Below are 21,040 nucleotides of genomic sequence, written 5' to 3' on the forward strand. Positions count from 1 at the left end.
TATATATATATATATATATATATATATATATATATATATATATATATATATATCCATCCATCCAGCCATCCATTTTCTATACCGCTTCTTCCTCATTGGCTCATGCTGGAGCCAATCCCAGCTGACTTCGGGCGACAGGCGGGGTATATATATATATCTATATATATATATATATACAGTATAATGGTGATAACAAATACAGCTCATAAGAGTTGAATTTAAGAGCTGATATCTAGCAACTTCCATGCTTTTCTAAAATCACTTAAGTTCTTGCATGAATAGCTATAGCACTGTACTGCCAAAAAATGTAACTCTCGTGAGCTATTTTTGCTGTCATTGTTATATTTGTCCAAACAAAGGTACCTTTACACTAAGTCCCCTACTAACGAACATCTGACATGCGAACATTCGGAGATACGAACACAAGCCGACTGGTCTATTTTTTCATGTGTTTTGCCTTAGAAGTCCATATTTGTACTGCTACATGCTTGACCAGCAGAGGGCACTGTGACACTGCTAATGGGACCAACAGGTAGCGGAAGAGGAGAGACTAAGGCTAAGAGTTTATGAAGAGTTAATAGGCCTGCTTAATTCTACACCACCCACAGAACACTACCTCTTTTAGAAGAGTCTAACGACGACGACCATTTGTCCTTTTTTTCAATAACTTCACCTCCTCCTCCACCACAACGACGTATGCTCGACCACTCCTCTTCAAAGTAAATAACATTTATCATTACGTATTATTATATCATTTTTATTATTGTTTTTTTCATTCATTATACTGGTTTAATATTACTACTGCATCCAAACTCATATTTACATACATACACATATACTGTATATGTATACACCTACATGTAGTACCTATATCTTTGGTAATATTACCTTTTCCCCTACTTAAGAACAATTCCACTTAAGAACGGTCGTCTGGAACCAATTGTGTTCCTTAGTTGAGGACTTAGTGTAGTTGTATCAGGCAATAAAATGAACAAGAAACTAAAGAAACCAGGGTGGTCTAATCATTTTTTCCATGACTTTATATATACATATTAATATTTTAAAAAATGTATACATAAGTTTAAAGACAAATCTTTGTGTTTTTATTAGGGTTGTCAATCGATTAAAACATTTAATCACGATTAATTGCATTTTGTCCATAGTTAACTCATAATTACCCTTTTCGTTTCTTTTCTTTGTCCATTTCTGCTCAATATTTGCTCCCGCTTGTAGCTCCACAGTCACCGCTGCGTTTCCTCAAATTACGGTGTATAAAAAAAAAATAGTGCCGCTAAAGGAAACTTTCGTTAATGCGTTAACTTTGACAGCCTTAGTTTTTATTCATGATTTTTCTGGGTATATGTTTATTTTATTTCCGCAGTGAGCCACGATCCATAGATGGCCCCCGGGCCACACTTTGTACACCCATGCATGTTTCGCCAGGAAGGCGAGGTGCTGCCAGGTGACGGAGGAGTGTGTCTTTGGTCAGAATTTGGGTTGCATTGTGGAAGGGTTTATGCAGCTTTCAGACCAGCATTGCACGGTGGTACTTCTGCTCAATTGGAGGTGGAGTTCCACTGCGGCTTGCTTGCGCCGGATACTTCACCTTGGTTGACTGCTTGTATTTAATTACCGAATAAATGCATGATACAATAAACACTTCCAGTCTTTCACTTTTAATGCGCACTCCTACTCGCTCAATATAGTGACCATGTCGCTAAACTCAACACAGATCTCTTCTACGTGTGACGTGTGTTATGAAGCGGAGTTGGTCGCCACAGGACCATTATTAAGGAAGCAAGACACCCACTTAACCCTTTATCTTCCAGTACATCACCAATACGCCTGCCTTTCATTTCTGCTACTGACTTGGAGCATGAGTAACTAACTCCCACTGGTGATCGCGGTGCTTGTAAAGTTGGAGCTCAGCCAAATGTAAACGAGCGTAAATAGAACCGCTGAGTGATGAAGGGTGCAAACAAGTCCGAACATCTACGTGTCTTCGGTAACTGATGAAATGTAGAATGTTCAACTCTGATGGAAAAAAAGCCACACGTCACTCCACGCTAGTGCTGGGAACACCAAGGTTGGTTGGATAGCAAGGTTTATAGCAGTTAATGTGCGGTTCCAATCCTGCCTTGCGCACTGCCACTTGCATATTACTGTATTATCATTCGCAGCTGCGATGTCATAGTTCACAGTCTGATTGGTTTCTGGCTGCCCTGTTCCCGCGATACAGCTTTACACTAAATGAGAAATATCATCACCCCTGCTATTTGCAAGCAATGTTGTGATGTCGCTGAAAAGATAAAACACTTATAAAGTTATGTTTTATTACCTTTTTAACGTTAACGCTGCAAGAACAAAGGCATACTGTTATGAGAAAATAGCCATGATGTTACGAGAACAAACTAAAAGTATGCGAAAGTAACTTTATTGCGCAGCAGTACGTCTATTCTTATATGTTACCATTTCATTCTTTTTCTGTGCAGAATACTTGTTGAGTCACTTTTTTTTTATTACATTGTAAAAAAAGTACACTACGCATCATTGTGTGCATAGGAAAAGAACTTTTTTTGCATAAGGCTACGGCATCACTGAAAAGACCTTGTTTTTTTGCGCAGTTGCACAATTTAATTCTCCAAAGCCCACAGCACATTCTACAAATATAATTTAACAGGAAAACTAAGAAAAAAAAAAGGGCAAAAAATGGAAAAAACAGCAGTAATTTTACAATAATAAAGTCAACATCTTAAGAGAAAAAAATTGTAATCTAACAAGAAGAAAATCTTAATTTTACGAGGATAACGCTGTAATATTATGAGGAAAAATAATGTCATTTCAATAGCAGAATTTTTTTTTTCAGTTGTAATATTATGAGAAACCAACAAAACAAATAAATTCGAATAAAGTTAATTCTTGGGATATTATGTTGGGGGAAAAAGTTATAATGTTCAGAGAATAAAGTGAAAATAGTGTGGGAATAAAGTCAGAATTATTAAATTTTTTGCAAAAGGGAGGTTGAAATATTTGGGGGGGAAAAACTACAGCAGAAACTAAAAAAATGCTGTAATTTTACTAGAATAAAGTCAAAATATTAAAAGATAATATTATGGGAATAAAGTCATAATATGAGAATAAAATTATCAAGATTATGTAAGAAGAAAGTTGAAAAAAAAAAAAAAAAACAAGAGCAAAAATGGGGGGAAAAAGCAAAGAGTGAAGTTGATACAAATAATAGGCTTTTTCAACTATTTGACAAAGCTGAGATGCAGTTTTTTTTCTTGAAATATATTTAAAGGCTCTGTCACACCTTGACGATTTAGGCAGCGCATGCCTGACGTGATCATTTTGATGGCATACGTTGAACTGACAACGTTTTTTTCAATTTTGGGCGTATACATAGCATATTCATAACGAGTTCGACGTATACATGAAGTATTTGTAATTAATATATAGAACATTTCTATAACTTATACACAACTTATACCAACGAATGCATAGCGTATTGCCGCCGTTCAGAACTTATGCCCAACGCCCGACGCCAGTCTAACTTATGCAAACCGCGTGGCAGCGTATGGCCGACGATCACGTGCCGTAGCCTATAAAAAGGCTGCCACTTGATGACTCAAATCATAACCTCACTAGACATCGCAGTGTCAACATCACCATCATGCCGAAGAAAATTTCGAAGACCGCTGCCAAGAACGCAGGGATCCGTCACCACAGCCTCCCCTCCCACTGTCACTCTGATGGAGATGACGCAGGTTCTAACGCCTCTAAGGCATCGTCAATGGTATCGGAAGCTGCTTCCCCAGTGGCCTCCGTCTCCTCTCAGCCAACCCTCGCCAAGAGAGCCAAGAAGACACAGTTTTGTCTCAAGGTATGTTGACGTATTACAACTTGTGCGTAACTTACAAATAACATGTGTGAACAGGCGTCAACGATCGCATAAGTTATTGCCCGCGTATGCGGGACGTATGAATCATACATTGACATATTGTACGTCGAAAAGTTTTGTGCATGCACAAAATTTTTGGACGACGTAAGCCGGCATGCTTCAGCGTGCTCTTAACTTATACAAAACGTACCCATAAGTTATTCGACGTACGCCAGCGTATTGGCCAAATTTTTTCATACGTTGGCGTAAGCTGGCTAAATCGTCAAGGTGTGACAGGGCCTTAACAAAATAGCAAAGTGGCCCTAGCATCCTTTCTTTTTTCACTATGTGGCCCTCGCTGGAAAAAGTTTAGACACCCCTGTCCCAAAATGACAACTTTCACAGTGCAATGTCGCTGAAAGGACAAAACACCTATGTTATATTTTTTATTGCGTTTTAAAATTGCAAGAGCAAAAAACTTATTACCAGAAAATAGTCACGATGTTAGCCAAAAAATGTAAGTCAAAGTACTTTATTTCGAATGAAGTATGAAGGGTACTTTTTTCGCAGCGTTACAGCCTCCCTGAAAAGACATACAAGAGACTTTATTCTACATTTTTTTCGCAAAATACGACTTAATCCAGTCATTGCCATTTAACTCCCGCAAAATCGGAACTTTTTTTGTAGTTATTCTCCAACTTCTACCACTTTATTTGCGTGTGGCGTCGTCATCTTCCGTTCAAGCGACCCTTGACCTGTCCTGATCGCACACCTTCTGAGATTTACTGCTATGATGTTAGCCTCCATTATCACATTTGCAGCTTGAGCAGTTTTCTGCGGCCCTGCTAGTGCTTCACTGTGTTGCTGCAGGGGAGAATTGGACACATAAATAAATGTCCAACATAAATCCCGTCTTACCCGCTCAGCACCGTCACCATATAAAGACCCATCTTGCGGAAGATCTCCCAGTCTTCCACCTCAATGATCTTAGCGGCAATGAGGAACAGGATTCCTACAGGCATATAGCTGAAATACAAACAAACCATATGGTTAGTACCGTATTTTTATTTCACACTACTGCAAGTCTTTGGTTATTGTAATATACGACTTTATTATTTTACTTTACTGTTGCGATGGTGTTCTCGTAAAATTATGACCTTTTTCATGCACTAGTATGACCTTAACCTTGCCGCCGGATTCTCATAAAATCACATTTTTTCCCGACATTCCATCAGGTTTTTGTGTGTGTGTGTGTAATTTTTCAGCCTTTTTAACATTTAAAACAGAAATGAAATGACCCCCGCTGTCACGTAAAATTGAAAAATTGCAATTTTTTTTGCGCAAAATGAACGTTTTACAGCCGTTACAAATTGCTTATGAGAAAATACACGTCACAAACGGCAATTCCTCAATTTTGCAGAGTGGAAGATGACATATTAAAGGAAATATTGCATTATTATGATATATTATTATATTATCATGACAGTGGTTTATTTGCTCTCAAAAAATGGTGACAATAATATTGTTTAGTGTCAATTTGTGGGACAATAAACATTTCAAAACGCAGGTGCATTGTTTTGTGACTAGCCTACATAAAAACATTTGTTTGTCCAGTTATATTTTTTCATTGTCCTTTTCCTAAAATTAATGTTAAAATCTTGTCTTGTACTCGTGGACCCATTCCCGTGCACTCGGTAGGTGAAGCTAGTCACTTGCCGGCTAGCAGCTAGCCGGTATGGTGTGTTGAGGTGCCACTACGCCAGTAACGTAGTTCTTCGTCCTAACAATGTTAATCACACTAACAATGTCACTGTAGCTTGGTTAATATGCACGTCACATGATATGTAAATGGGTCGTTGTTGGCGCTTTTTTCCCATTGCATGCATCTCAGCTGCGTCTTTTTTTTAATATCTGTTTTTATATCTTTAGAATGCACAGAAAAAACATTTGTGTTCCTGTCTCATATAAGAATTGTGGATGATGGGCAAAATTCCAAAAAAAGTGCAGTTTTCCTTTAATATTGCAGGGAAATGGTTGTAATTTTACAAGAACAAAGTTGTCACTTTGGCAATAACATCAAAATATTTCAAGAATAAATGAAATGGCAAAGATTAGTGCTGTGATGAGACGAGATGATACACACACTCTAAAAAATAATTCAGCCTCTTAGTAAATATCACAGTTATTTAACAGTTAGATTAGCTCAATAAAGTCTTTGGATAATGCAAAAGTGATCTTTTTAAAGTTGAGAACAATAAATATAATGGCTGTAATTTTAACTGTTAATTTTGTCGTAGTTGATATAATTGACAAAATTCCCATGAATAAAAATCAACTAGTAAATAAAAAACAGATTAGGATTCTTACATCTGTTTAACAGTTGGTTAAACTGGTTGGGTAAAGCCCAGTACCCTCGCAAGGGTGTAGAGCTGGGCCAGTGTTCCGCAGCTGGGATGCGTTCCAAAGGGGTAAAGTACTCGTACAAACCAGCGCTGCTTTGTTGTTAAATTCTACCATATTTGACCTTTTGGTTACTTTGATTACGATAAAACAGGCGCAGCAATCACAAAACAAAACACACATGATAACATTACACCTGGATGTTTATTTTTAACAGTGGTTTTAGTGTACAGTGTTACCTCGCTACATCGGGGTTCACCTTTTGCGAATTTGCTGTGTCGAGGATTTTTTTAAGCGTAATTTTGCATTTTTTTAACAGCATATGAACGTGCATTGTGTTCTGCCTCCTTGTGGTGTATTAGAGCGGCCTGTTGGTCCTCTGTTGTGTGTCTGTTATTGTGTTTACTACTGCTACCAGTCGAGGGTGTTGTATACTCGTGAGAGTTAGGTGTCTTCCCCCACCTCATCAGCCTGCTAAATATATTGATATACTGATTGGCTAAGGGAGAACGCGCCCATTGTGTTATGCGTTCTCATTGGCTGTATACCATTGTCAATCAATCTCCGTGTTTCCTGTTTGCCAGCGATCATAGGGCGCCATTATGGAATACCGTAATTGAATCTTCGGTTCATGGAGGACTACGAGGCGGAGTAAAATACTACAACAGCAGCGCTGGTTTGTACGTGTACTTTACCCCTCAGAAACGCATTGTAAAAACCAATGCCTGGCATACAACTATGAGCCTGAATAGGCACAAATAGCAGTATTAAAAAATAGAAACACAAGAACCAGACGCCATGAAAGGTCGGAACAAAAGAAGCCACTTGAAATCAAACGCTGTTGTCTGGAACAACTTAAGCACTTTGTGGAAAATTAAGTCTGAATTTGGTTTAGTCCAAAAAACACATTTGGAAATAACGTGAACTTCTCATCCAGTTCAGAACCACCAACAACAATCCAATTTTGCATTGAAATTACAAAAGGAAAAGGTGCTACCAAGATAAACTCCATATCTAAACAATGCGGTGCAGAGGGCGCAGATTTCCCCATGAGCACGTCCTCGCGACCGTTAATGACGTCACGACGTTTATCGCGATTTACTCAACAGATCAAGTTGATGGGAAAGTCTGAATATTAGTCATTTTGATGACTCATCATTTTCGTGTTTGAAACGAATCCTCACTCACCATCACAAAATACCCAATTATTTAGAGCGGAATTGTAATCTGTTTTTTATTTACTAGTTGATTTTTATTCATGGGAATTTTGTCAATTATATCAATTAGGACAAAATTAACAGTTAAAATTGTATCCATTATATTTATTGTTCTCAACTCACTTTTGCATTATCCAAAGACTTTACTGAGCTAATCTAACTGTTAAATAACTGTGATATTTAATTATTTTGTATTATTTTTTAGAGTGTGTGTATCATCTCGTCTCGTGACACCCCTAATCATTGTCATTTCATTTATTCTCCAAATATTTTGATGTTATTGCCAAAGTGACAACTTCGTTCTTGTAAAATTACAACCATTTCCCTGCAATACAAAGGAAAACTGCACTTTTTTCTTTTTTTTTATCATTTTGCCCATCATCCACAATCCTTATATGAGACAGGAACACATATGGTTTTCTCTTTTCTGTGCGTTCTAAAGATATAAAAAGAGATTAAAAAAAAAGACGCAGCTAAGATTCGCACTACTCTGCCAATAAAGCCTTCTGAAAAAACCTCCAAAAAGCGCCAACAGTGCTCCATTTACATATCATGTGACGTGCATATTAACCAAGCTACAGCGACATTGTTAGTGTGATTAACATTGTTAGGCCGGAGAACTACGTTACTGGCGTAGTGGCACCTCAACGCACGATACCGCCGAGCTGCTAGCCAGCAAGTGACTAGCTTCACCACACACTCGCCTGCAGCGCGTCAGCGCCATGCTCACAATGCCTCGCGACACTACCGAGAAGCTAACCCTACATGTTGGAACTGCCGCCACTGCTGCTGTGTTTTTCCTTTGGAGTTTGGAAAAGTTTCTAAGCTTTCTACAGCAAGTATGTTGCTATGTGAAATCAATGCGCCTACGAAGGAAGTCCTGCTAATGCTTAAAATGACCAAAATACGGCAAATTTCCAGAAGTATTACATGATATCATGAATGTACCTGTTACTACTGTACATGGTTTCAGCATGTATATAAACCATAAACCCTTATTGGAGGTGCTTTAATAACGGGCTTTCTAGGAGGAATTGGTGTGTCCCATTACGTGCATTAATTAGCTGCCTCTTTTTATCAGTTTTAATATCTTTAGAACGCACAGAAAAGAGAAAGACGTGAGTTCATGTCTCACATAAGGATTGTGGATGATGGGTAGTTTCCTAAAAGACTTCATTATATTGTTACATTTTTATTTGCAGAAAAATCAGCACTTTCTTTATTTTTGTAATCCTCCAACATTTACGTTTTTCTTTACAAGAAATTCAATTCGACTTTTCTCGCGACGTTACGATTTTACTGCCGAGTTCAATAACGAGGTAGCCTACCACATGATGATGTGCACCAGTTTCATGGTTGCGTCGTTGAGGGCGTCGAAGAACTCCAGAAGGATGCGTCCCTTTTTGCCCATCTTCCCGATGACGAGGCCGAAAGCCACGCAAAACACAATGAGGCCCAAGACGTTGATTCCGTCCGAGTAAGTCCCGATGATTTTGTAGTCTAGAGTGATGTTCTGCCGAAAACAAGAAAACAATTCAGCCACAACTTACCAGTGAGCAGTTAGCACAGGGGTGGGCAAACTACGGGCCGGGTAGAGTTTGAATCCGGCACGCCAGTTGCTTCCAAGGTATTTCATTTAATGTTTTAACATACAAGAGCCAAACAAACACAAGTCAACAAATGTGTGACACACAACTTAACCTTCCCACTGCACTGTCTGGGACGTAAAAAAGGAGCGAGGGACATTCACATACTCCTTAATAGTCCACTAGCAGCTTAAACTAGTGTGTGTGTATCAAATATAAAGTCTGGCCCCTCGGCCAATTTTGTTAACTCAACGCGGGCCACGAGTCAAAAAGTTTGCCCACTCCCGAGTTAGCGTATATTCGAAAATCCACTTTCATAGACATCATACTCAAATTTTAGATAAACAATAAATCAATATTTAAGGTTACTTTTACCTTCACTGAACACGTGACTGAAAACAGGAAGGTGGTGGCGGTTGATCTTGCTGCCACGTCGTCACGTCTTCAGCGAAGGTAAAAGTAACCTTAAATGTTCATTTATCCCTTTCATTCTAAATAATTATAATTCTAAAACTATAAAAAAACGTGTTTTGTGTTAACATTTTATCAATAGGCGAGCGACGTCACTTCCAGTTCCGTTTTTGTTCGCGAGCTAGTAGAATGCTAACAAAGAAGAACGTTTTGTGATTAAAAAAAAAACAAAAACATTAAGAATACAGTTTGTACTCACGCAGTGTATTAATAACACAACAACATGTGTGGCATATTGTACGCAAACTGGAGAATGCACGCAACCCGGGGCAAAATTATGGCGTAAATGTTGTACGTTAACCGAAAAACATGCTAACCAACGCTAACCAAGGTTCCACTGTACGTTATACTTTTTTCCGCGTTGCATTTTTTTACAACGTTACAATTTATTCTTCTTCTCTCCCAATATTTGCTTGTCGTATAACATTATGATGTTTCTCTTTCAAAATTCCAAACTTTTATATCGTACTATTATATTATACCATGGTCTGAAAAAGTGTATGCTCCTTCCTCATTCCTTTTTTTACATTTTTTGCATGTTTGTCACACTTAAATGTTTCAGATCATCAAACTAAGTTAAATATTAGTCAATGACAACACAACTGAACACAAAATGCAATTTTTTAATGAAACTTATTATTGAGTGAGAAAAAAAATCCCAATTTTTTTTTTCCTTCAATCAACTTTATTAATGCCTTACAAATTACACTAACAATGAAGTCGGTGCAAGTTCAGACCACTGAACTCTATACTACTGGGAGGGGCGTCACGGCTGACCGCATGAAGCCATTGGTCGGCCATCTTGCTTCACCCAAAAAAAGCACACATGCATACACATACGTGTATCTTCATTCACTACATTTATGATGTTTCGGTATAAAAATGAACACGAATTAACAAAAATTCCATTGAAACAGAATAAATTTACTAGACCCAAATCTCAAAATTTCCCTCCAGTTTAAGGTTTTCCCTACCTCTATGGTGTGAAATTACAATGCATAACAACTCAATTTCAGTGTTCACAAGGTATTTGCTATGAAAAGGATCTACGTAGTATCAAAGTTAAATGCTAGCATACCTTTAGAAGATGATCAGGAAAGTCAAATATTGTTGGAACTGCATTTTGTCGTAATCTAACAGTCTGGTCGGTCCTGTCGAAGTTCTCCTCAGTGAAATGACTTGAACAGAGTTGCAATCTGGCTGCAGGAATCCACCTGTCTCTCCGCATATTTACTAGCCATTGCTTTAGAAGTTGAGCATTGCAGTGTGGAAATCTAAAGGAGAATAAGGGCTCATTTACAACTACTTAGATGAAAAGATGCTTACAGATTTAAAGTATCTATTTTTTGTAACTATTTTTATTTAACTTTAATTCCTGCTATTTAATATTACAGACAAAAAAACTGCGCTTAGAAACGCCTGTATTAAACACCAAATATTTTTTTGGTGTTATAAATTATAAATACAACCAGCTTTGCTTCTTCCTACTCCTTTTGGACATGTGGAACTGTCAAAAAATGATTCACGAGATGTATTCCATTGTAACCTTCATGTTCAAATAAACTAAACCAATTATTTGTATTAAAGTGTTAATGTAACGGTAAACAAATTATTAATACAGTATGTCGCAGAACGCGTCAATCGCAGTCGGCTTTCTTGTTTTGGGTGAAACAACATGGCGACTTCTATACTTCCGGTGGCGTCAAGCCTCTATGGTCAATCAACGCGCAGCAATCAATCAGGGCCATTCCACGTATAGAGTTCAGTGGTTCAGACTAACACTTGGTGACGCCTTCTGACGCTTCACGCTCTCATTGGCTGATTTTCGGGGCACCGCCTCCGCTCGCATCTCATTGGCTGATTATCGGGCCACTGCCTACGCTCTCATTTCATTGGCTGATTATGGGGCACCGCCTCCGCTCTCATCTCATTGGCTGAGTCATACAGTGCGTACGTGAGTTTGTGTGAGAGACAGGCTTGTCCCTTCAACCTCCTTCCTCTTCGTAGTCGCCCTGAAACTAACTTAAACAATTAAGTTAAGTTACAAATTAAAATTTTGCACACAGCATTATCGTGTAGTGCGTGTGCGTTTGTCTGTGAGACCAGATGACTCTTAGACTCTTTAAGTCGCGTTTCGACTCAGGCTAGTCCTCCTCCTCCCTGCCTCCACTTGCGCTCCTGATCAAGACATCTCGATTTTGTTTTTCAGTTTTATTCATTTACAGTCATCTTATTTATTACCTTATTTTATATTGGAATGTTACTCTACTATGTTTATGCTAATGTTTTCTTATATTTTCCCACCATATTTGGTGGACTTTGAAAATTTTGAAGGGCCAAAGGGGCGAGTTTGGGAAGATCTTGGAACGGATTAGGCTATTTACATGTATTTTACGCTTCGTAAACGGATTATTTACGTTGTAGGGGCGTCTACTGTTAAGCCAATTCTAAAGGTTTGGGACTCCAGCGAACCATAGCGAGAGCCGTTATTCACAAATGGTGAAAACATGGAACAGTGGTGAACCTTCCCAGGAGTGGCCGGCCAACCAATATTACCCCAAGAGCGCAGTGACGATTCATCCAAGAGGTCACAAAAGACCCCACAACAACATCCATAGAACTGCAGGCCTCACTTGCCTCAGTTAAGGTCCGTGTTCATCTCCTTCTTTTCCTTTCAGCTTTTCCCTTCAGGGGTCGCCACAGCAAATCAATTGCCTCCATCTAACCCTGTCTTCTGCATCCTCTTCTCTCACACCAACTACCAACTACTACTGGAGTTCATGACTCCACCATAAGAAAGACACTGGGCAAAAACGACCTACATGACCAAAACCACTGCTGAACAAAAAGATCATTAAGGCTCCTCTCAATTTTGCCAGAAAACATCTTGATGATCCCCAAGACCTTTGGGGAAATACTCTGGTCTGGTCTGATGAGACAAAAGTTGAACTTTGTGGAAGGTGTGTCCCCCATTACATTTGGCGTAAAAGTAACACCGCATTTCATAAAAAGAACATCAAGAGTAAAATTTGGTGGTGGTAGTGTGATGGTCTGGGGATGTTTTGCTGCTTCAGGACCTGGAAGACTTGCTGTTACTTGTGTGGAACCATGAATTCTGCTCTCTACCAAAAAATCCTGAAGGAGAAAGTCCGTCCATCTGTTGGTAACCTCAAGCTGGGTTCTGTAGCAGGACAATGATCCAAAACACACCACAAAAAATGAAGACTCTGGAGTGGCCTAGTCAAAGTCCTGACCTGAATCCTATTGAGATGCTGTGGCATGACCTTAAAAAGGCGCTTCATGCTGGAAAACCCTCCAATGTGGCCGAATTACAACAATTCTGCAAAGATGAGTGGGACAAAATTCCTCCACAGCGCTGGAAGAGACTCATTGCAAGTTATCACAAACGCTTGATTGCTGTTAAGGGTGGCCCAACCAGTTATTAGGTTTAATAATAAAAGGTTTGATTTAAAAACTGCATTTTGTGTTCAGTTGTGTTGTCATTGACTAATATTTACATTTGTTTGATGATCTGAAACATTTAAGTGTGACAAACATGCAAAAAAAAAGAAATCAGGAAGGGGGCAAACAGTTTTTCACACCACTGTGTACAGTATATTCTATTTTATAGTAATATTTTGACTTCATTCGTGTACAACGTACAACTTGTATCACGCAATACTACGACTTAATTCTTTATTCATTGTAAGTAAAACTTGATTCTGTCTCTGTATTATTCCGGTAAAATCCCAACATGCAACATTTACTACACGGAACAAAATAGCGTGACGGACACACCAACCTCCATGGTGGCCATGGTGTGTGTTGTCACCAGAGGAGGAGTCGGAGTGTTTGCAGTCAAAAACTTTGCTGGCTCCAACTCTTTGCGCTTGGTCTTGTACTGGAATGAAACACGAACATTAGCATTAGCATTAGCATCAGCTGTCAGTGTCTTTAATCACGTCTACGTTTGTATGTACACTTACCTGTTGAAAACACGCCTGCACCAAATTTTCTGGGAACATGTTTCTGTTTATGGGAAATAAAAAAGTTAGCTTCTTTTTACACTTGCACAACCGTTAAAATGTTTAGATGTTATTTCAAGGTTAAGACTATTACTGTTTAAAAAAAAATAAATTTGTAAAAATTAAAAATTAAAAAGAAAGAAAAATTGTGTGGTTGATAAAGGTTCCATGATGGCCAAAGTTTTACCCTGGAACAGATGATTTATTTTTACATTATTTCCTCTGGGGGGGGAAAGTCAGAGGGGGGGATTTTTTTTCATGAATTCATAATTATTTTTTATATTTTCACTTTTACATTTTTACATTTTGTATTACAAAAAGATAATTACTAAGCTACATTATCAGTATAACCCTATACAGTAATTATTTAAATATATCAATTAATTCATTAATCATTTTGATATTTCCACTTGTATATATACTGTATATATATACTGTATATATATATATACATATATATATGTATGTATATATTTATGTATATATATATATATTTTTTTTTTTTTTTTTTTTACAAAAAGTAAATTATGCATCATTATTGGTACAATCATTAATTATCATTTTTATCATTATCAATCATTAATTAAATATCATATTATTTTTTCACTGATATTTTTTATTAGAAAAAGTAAATTATGCTTCCTTACCGGTAATTAATTAATTAAATATATTAGTTCATTCATGAACAATTAATTATTTTTTCAATACTTTCACTGTGAACAAAACTCCAACAAAGGAATAGCAAAATATATGAAAATATTTATCACACTAAATGAATTAATTTAGAAATTATTTAATTAAAAAGTTCATACAATTGAATTTATTGTAATACAGAATAAAATATTTCAGTTTTGACCATTGACACAATTGTAATAAATGTGTTTAAATAAACATGTCTGATTAAGTATTTTATTATAAACACAGAAAATTATTTACAATTTCTTTTGACAGAATTAGTAATTAAAAGATTGACCTGAGGAGGTCCAGGAGCGTGTCGACGGTGGTGACGTTGGGCGTGGTCCCGGCTCGGTCTATGTGCTGGGCTGTTTGAGACACTCCCGGTTTGATAGTCATCACCAGAATAATGCCTGCAGGTATGAAAGCATTTCACTTTTTTGACACTGTTGTGCCTGTTCAAGTATAATAAGTCAAGTGTTGTATGGCGGTGACGGTTTAACCCTGGAACAGACTGATATGCACTGTTTCCAATGTGTCACCTCACCAAGAATGACGGCAATGATGGTCGTTGAGAAGTAATAAATGACCGCTCGTAGTCCTATCTTGCCCGACACCTCAGAGTCCAAGGCTGCTACACCTGTACACAACAACAACGCCAACAATAACAACGGTATGTAATGGAGCATTAGCATACAGCTAAAGCAGCTTACCTGTTATCATGCTGGAGATAATCAACGGGAGGATGACTAGCTTTAGCATCCGCATCAAAATCTCCCCCGGGAAGCCGAAATACTGCTTGTGGAGATGCGACAGGGAGGCATACTCTCTGACCGCCACGCCCAGACTGATCCCTGCAACGTAGTTAGCATTAGCCACATGGTTAGCGTTACATGTGCCGTGCAACCTTGGTTAGCATCCGCCCCGGTTCGCGTGCTTTTCGGTTAGCGACGAAAATGTACGTCCCCATTTTGCCTCGGTTTACGTGTACTCTCTGGTAAGTGTACAATAAGGCGTGCGTCTTGACGTGAAATAATACGCTTTGTGAGTGTCTTTTTTAACATCCTTCCTTGTTCGCATCCTATTAGCCATCTAAAGAAAATTACAACCGGAACAGGACATTACGTCGCCCGTCTGTGATGTCATCAGCGATTGACTACAATGTTAACACAAAACACGTTTCTATAATTCTAGTTTTACATTCATAAAGCAATTCTAAACGCATATGAATGAGGAATAAATGAACTTATGGTTACTTTTACCATCATTACAGACGGAATTTTCTGCATGTAAAACTCTAAAAACGTGTTTTGTGTTAACATTTTTGGCTTTCTGGATTAATCAATTAATTCATTGGATTTACATGATTTCCTATGTGAAAATTTCGGTTTGAGCCGGACCTTCTGGAATGAATTAATGAGCCTCACGAAGGTTCCAAGGTACTGTACTTTGTTGCGATGCCGCCACAGTGACATGCAGTGAAGTTCACTCACTCCTTTGGGGATTTTTTTCATGATAATACAGGTTGCTCGTTAAATAAAATAAGACAATAACAATAATTCACTTTTGTTAAAAAATGTCAAATTGGTTTCAAATACCCATGTATTTATTTTTTTAATAACTGGAAAACACTTGTGGTCTTATCTTTTGTCTGTATATGAAGTACATGCACCCTTGCCTATCCGCCAGGAAAAGTTGTGATACTTTGTTGTAAAAGTCTTATCACCTCCCGGTGAGCTTAGATGTATAATCCTCCATCTTGGCAGTCAGATGAATTCATTCATTCAGCAGAGCATACATATATCTTGCATTAGACTTGTTGTTTTACCTCTATCAAAAAAAAACCCACAAAAAAACGCGGGCTTTACATCTCTATGGATGGACAGCAGTGTCAAGCACCTTCCAGCTCACGCACGCCCCCACCCCTCAGGATGAAGCGAGTACTGCAAGTGCCTCCCATTTGATATTTCTGTGTATTTTATTGTTCGATTCGCAAGATTAATGGCGTCACATTTACATAAAGACATTACCCAGGCTGTAGAAAGTCATGGTGTCTAATAAGTGTTATGGTAACAATGTATTAACGTGCACTCGGGCAGTAGGCGCGCTAGCGGCAGCCTCATCTTAGTTTTCTGCCTTGTATTTCATCAGGAATTGTGCAAATTCAGCAATAAAAAAACTTACATTTGCCACTTTTTTGCATTATTATGTCTTTCTTCTTGTATTGTTACAATTTTTATTTTATCTTTAAACTTGAATCTCGTATTATGACAATATTGTTTTTAGATTTTTTTTGTGCAACACCAGGATTTTATTCTCTTTATGCTTTTAAATTTATTACATTTTCTTAAATAGCTTTTGTGATGTTACAAATTCATTTTTCAAATGTTACAGTTTTATTATCGTAAAATTATTATTTTCTTCTTACATTGTTACAACTTTGTCATAAATATCATTTTACATAATATTTCACATATTTTTTACATGAATTTTCAATTGTTTTTTATCCCAATGCTCCATCTTAATTGTCGTAATACTAACATTTTATTGTCGTCAAATTACAACTTTTTCTGACAATGTTACAATTTCAATCTCTAATTTTTACAGTTTTATTACTGTAAAATTCCGGTCTTTTTTACATTGTTACAATTTTGACATAAATATTATTTTACTGTCTTACAATTTCTACTTTTTTTCATCTTAATTCTCATAATACTAAGATTTTATTCTCGTCAAATTACGACTTTTTCTACAACTTCATTTTCGAATTGTTACAATTTTATTCTTGTAAAATTATGATTTTTTTTTTCTTCCATTGTTGCAACTTTGGTGTAAATATTATGATTTTATACTGATAAAATGTTTGTTTTTATTTTTTTTGTTACAGTGGGAATCTTGTAATAGATTTTAATAGATTTTATTATCGTAAAATTACGACTTTTTTCTGGCAATGTTACAAATTCATTTTTGCAATATTGCAATTTTACACACATAAAATTCAGATTTCTTTTTTTCTGGCAGTATTATGACTTAATTCTTGTATCATTACCATTTTTAAAATCATTAAAATAGATGGGTTTTTTTCCACATGATTTTGCAACTTTAGTCTCGAAATATTGTAATTTTCTCCTGGTCTTTTTTATCTCGTAATGTCACAACTTTATTCTTGTATCATTACCATTTTTAAACAATTTTAACATTGTACAAAACATTGAAATACCACTTTTTTTCTTGCAATATTACAATTTTATTCTTGTACCATTACCATTTTTTTTAAACATTTTTAACATTTTGAAAAACATTAAAATATGACTTTGACATTTGACAACGTTTCGACTTCATTCGCAAAATGTTCCAGTTATTCTCGTAAAACGCTTACTTTGTACCTCGTAATTAGGGCTGCGATCGAGCGGCCACCGATTCGTGTCGGCCGACTTCCGTAAAAATCACGTGATCGGCGTATGCCGATAAACTCATGTCATGACAACGCAAACGTGACGTGAATGTGCGTGTGTTCTGTGTCACGTAGGGTTGCCAACACTCGTATTGAGCCGACACTTTGTTGCAAAACTAGTCAGTAAAACCTCAATAGTTTCGGTTTGCGAGCGTGTTTGATCAGTCCCTTGTCAAACGTATTGCTGTTTGACTTTTCCTCCATCTTTCTTTACACACTTTGCCGAGCTGTCACTCGCCACAAGCTAACTAGCTAGCTATTATCCGCCTCTGCTTCTCGTCTTCGGACCCCAAATGTGACTTTTTACCACAGTGACAAGTGGATACCACGTGGATATCACGTTCATGGGGTACGTACTGACTTTTTCAAGTATCACTGAACAACTTTGCTGTCTTGTTGGCATTCTACTAATTATGTATTATAAAACCAGTGGCAGAGTTACAGGGTCGCCAGGTGTGGCTGTGGCTACCCTCGGTCACTCTCCGGTACACCCCAGTGGCCACGGCTGGGGGACAATTTTGACAAACGCGGCTCTGTGGTGCAGAACATTAGTTCAGCCTGACCGCCGTTTCCGCTTGGACGCACGCATTTCACTGCAGCACACAACTTTCCTTGTGGAGGAGCTGTCAATAAAACTGCGTCTTGCATGAAGTAAGTTTTCTGGGATTACAGTACTTTGGTCGGTTCCGGTCAAGTTTTCGCACCATGTTGCCTTTGACTTAAATTCTGAAGCGTGATTCAGCACATAAATCTGTTAATATTCAAAGCTCTCCATAGCAGCATGAGTGGGCATGTAAACCAAGCAGTCTAGAGTTAAAAAAGGAGTGCCGATCGGCATCCACTTACGCATTATGTCCTGTGCGGGTTCGGCCGCCATGATGGGGAGCAGAATCCAGAAACTATACATTGAAAACATGTCCTCGGCACACTGCTCGGCTGTTAATTGCTCTAATAGACGGTCCAAAGGCAGTGGCGGAGCTACGGAGTGGCCAGTGGCGGCGGTGGCCACCCCTGGTCGTTCTCCGGCCACCCAAATGGCCATCTAAACAATTCAGCTATCAAATTATTACCACTCCTATGTGAGTGAGTACCATCTAGTGGCCCAAACGTGACATGACACAGTGATCATTGAATGATAAACTTGATGATGTGGACAAAAAAAAAAAGGTTGAAATTATCGATTATCGTCGATAATTTATAGCACAATTATCAACCAGCAAAATTTAGGCCTAGCTGACACAAAAGCAAAAAATATTTGTGTCCAAGTGAAAATTATGCTTGAAATGTATCTTTTCATTCAAAGCTGGTTTTCTCCCTTTTCTAGTCGGCAACTGATACTTTCCTGAAACTTACCTGTGTTCTACTGCGGATTGCTGAAGAACGGAAAAAGGTAGCAACACAGTTTTTATTTCTGATGAAAGACAGGAGTCTAATCTTTCTTTATATAGCCATAAAACACAATGTTCTGTGTGCCTTGAAAGATCAGTCAAAATTGTCTAAAATGGCCGCTACTGAAGGGGATGTCTTTTGAAAAATGGCTGAGATTGAATGAGTTAATGAACATAAACACATCGTGATACTATCACAGTGGTCCTAGCTCGCCAGCTGATTTTGAAGCTGACGCTCACAAAGGCTCAAAGCGTATTTGCTTCAACTCTTAATAGTTTTTTTTATTATAACTGCTGAATTCAGACTTGATGCCTTTACATAATGACAAATGAGCACAAAATAGCATAAAGACGATGGCCACACTGTCTGAGTGGAGATGCGCTTGGTGAATAAAGTAGTGTGCAATTGAAATGTTGCCAGTCGTGAATAAAAAACAAATAGTTGACAGCGCTAATAGTGATGAAAGTTGGAGACCCCTGCAACATGGACACTCAGTTTTTCTTTCTCTTTTAACATAAGCGTGACTAAAAATGAAAAACAATTAGCACCAAAACGCTAACAATTACAAGTGTCCCTTAATGCCTCATGGCGATAAAAGTGAAGTTGATCATTGCTTGAATGAGGCTTTATTGTTGTTTGTATGTATTTTTATTGTCGTGATTGTTCAACTTTACCCTTCAATTTGGTGTTAAATGAATACGCACACTTAAACCATAGCCGTCGTGAACGGACTAAAAAAGTGACGCTCAAATTCAACCCATTCAAACGGAAGGATGCAAACATCAGAGTGGAATAAAAGATATGCACTTATCTATTTATCAGTGCTCATGTGAAACTTCATTAAAAGTGACATTTGTGCACATTTTTGAATATTTCAAATTAAATCAGAGAAAAGGTTTACGTTTTTAAGTGTGCAGGAGTAGAGGGTACATGGCTTCATGGCTTGTAAAACGTTTGGGAACCGCTGTAAAATAAGTATTTGGATTATTTTATCCGGTTAATTTTGTTATCTTGAGCTCAGAAATAAACGATTGAACAATATATGTCCCATGTCTTTGTATTAGGTTAGTGTTGGGTTAATTTGAGACTCCAAACTGTCCATGGGTATGAATGTGAGTTGAATGGTTGCCCCGCGATTGGCTGGTGACCAGTCCAGGGTGTACCCCGCCTCTCGCCCAAAAGTCAGCTGGGATAGGCCCCAGCATACCCATGCAACCCTAGGGAGGATAAGCGGCATAGAAGATGGATGGATGGTATTCGTATTACTCCAAATTATCTTATGATTGTCTTATGATTTTTACATGAATTTTTTATGACATTAAGACTTTATCGATACAATCAATACTTTATCTGTATCAATACAATTCATTTGATTCACATTTAAAAACATTAAAATGGGACTTTAGTCTTCACAATTGAAGGTTTTTTCCCCTCGAAAAATAATGTTTTTGCTATCACAATCATCATAATTGTGTCGTTGCCATTTTTTAAAAGACTTTCAACGTTCACTTTGCAACCCTGTCACTTCAGTCTGGTCACGTCACCTCCAGCCTCCAGCATATATCTACGTATGATCGTGCATGCGCTCCTCTAGCTAGCACAGCAACAAACACATACAGTTTATGCTCTCATAGCAATTGACCCGTACGTAATAGCAAATTAGCACAGTAGTACCTAGCATCACGGAGACGACCGTGGCAATCAGGAGCCAGTTCTTCTTCAGTAAGCCCTTCAAATTGACGCGTCGTCGCCGCCGCTCGTTGTTGGCCATCACGTCCATGGTGGTCCGACAGCAACACAAAAGGGCACCCAGCCACACTTCCGCCCCGCTAATACAAATCAAAAGATAAAGGCTGCGGTCGCAGTGTCACCAGCAGATGAGTCTTGAGACGCTACTGAGAATGCCGTGAAGGAGGGGTGTGCGTGTGCGCGCGCGTGCGTTT

The 21,040-nt window shown here is 38.0% G+C and overlaps 1 protein-coding gene across 1 annotated transcript in view; it reads right to left on the reverse strand.

The window, feature by feature from the left end:
- slc1a1 (solute carrier family 1 member 1) overlaps positions 1-21,040 on the reverse strand; it is a 33,735-nt gene extending 12,695 nt beyond the window's left edge. The window contains exons 1-8 of the mRNA XM_054799803.1: positions 20,772-21,040; positions 14,968-15,108; positions 14,802-14,894; positions 14,553-14,667; positions 13,541-13,583; positions 13,357-13,455; positions 8,826-9,010; positions 4,799-4,906 (exon numbers count right to left, since the gene is read on the reverse strand). Coding sequence (XP_054655778.1) covers positions 4,799-4,906; positions 8,826-9,010; positions 13,357-13,455; positions 13,541-13,583; positions 14,553-14,667; positions 14,802-14,894; positions 14,968-15,108; positions 20,772-20,877 — 890 coding nt within the window. The 5' untranslated portion in view covers positions 20,878-21,040. The remainder of the gene's footprint in view (positions 1-4,798; positions 4,907-8,825; positions 9,011-13,356; positions 13,456-13,540; positions 13,584-14,552; positions 14,668-14,801; positions 14,895-14,967; positions 15,109-20,771) is intronic.

This window comes from Dunckerocampus dactyliophorus, chromosome 15, assembly GCF_027744805.1.
Source record: "Dunckerocampus dactyliophorus isolate RoL2022-P2 chromosome 15, RoL_Ddac_1.1, whole genome shotgun sequence".
Lineage (NCBI taxonomy): Eukaryota > Metazoa > Chordata > Actinopteri > Syngnathiformes > Syngnathidae > Dunckerocampus > Dunckerocampus dactyliophorus.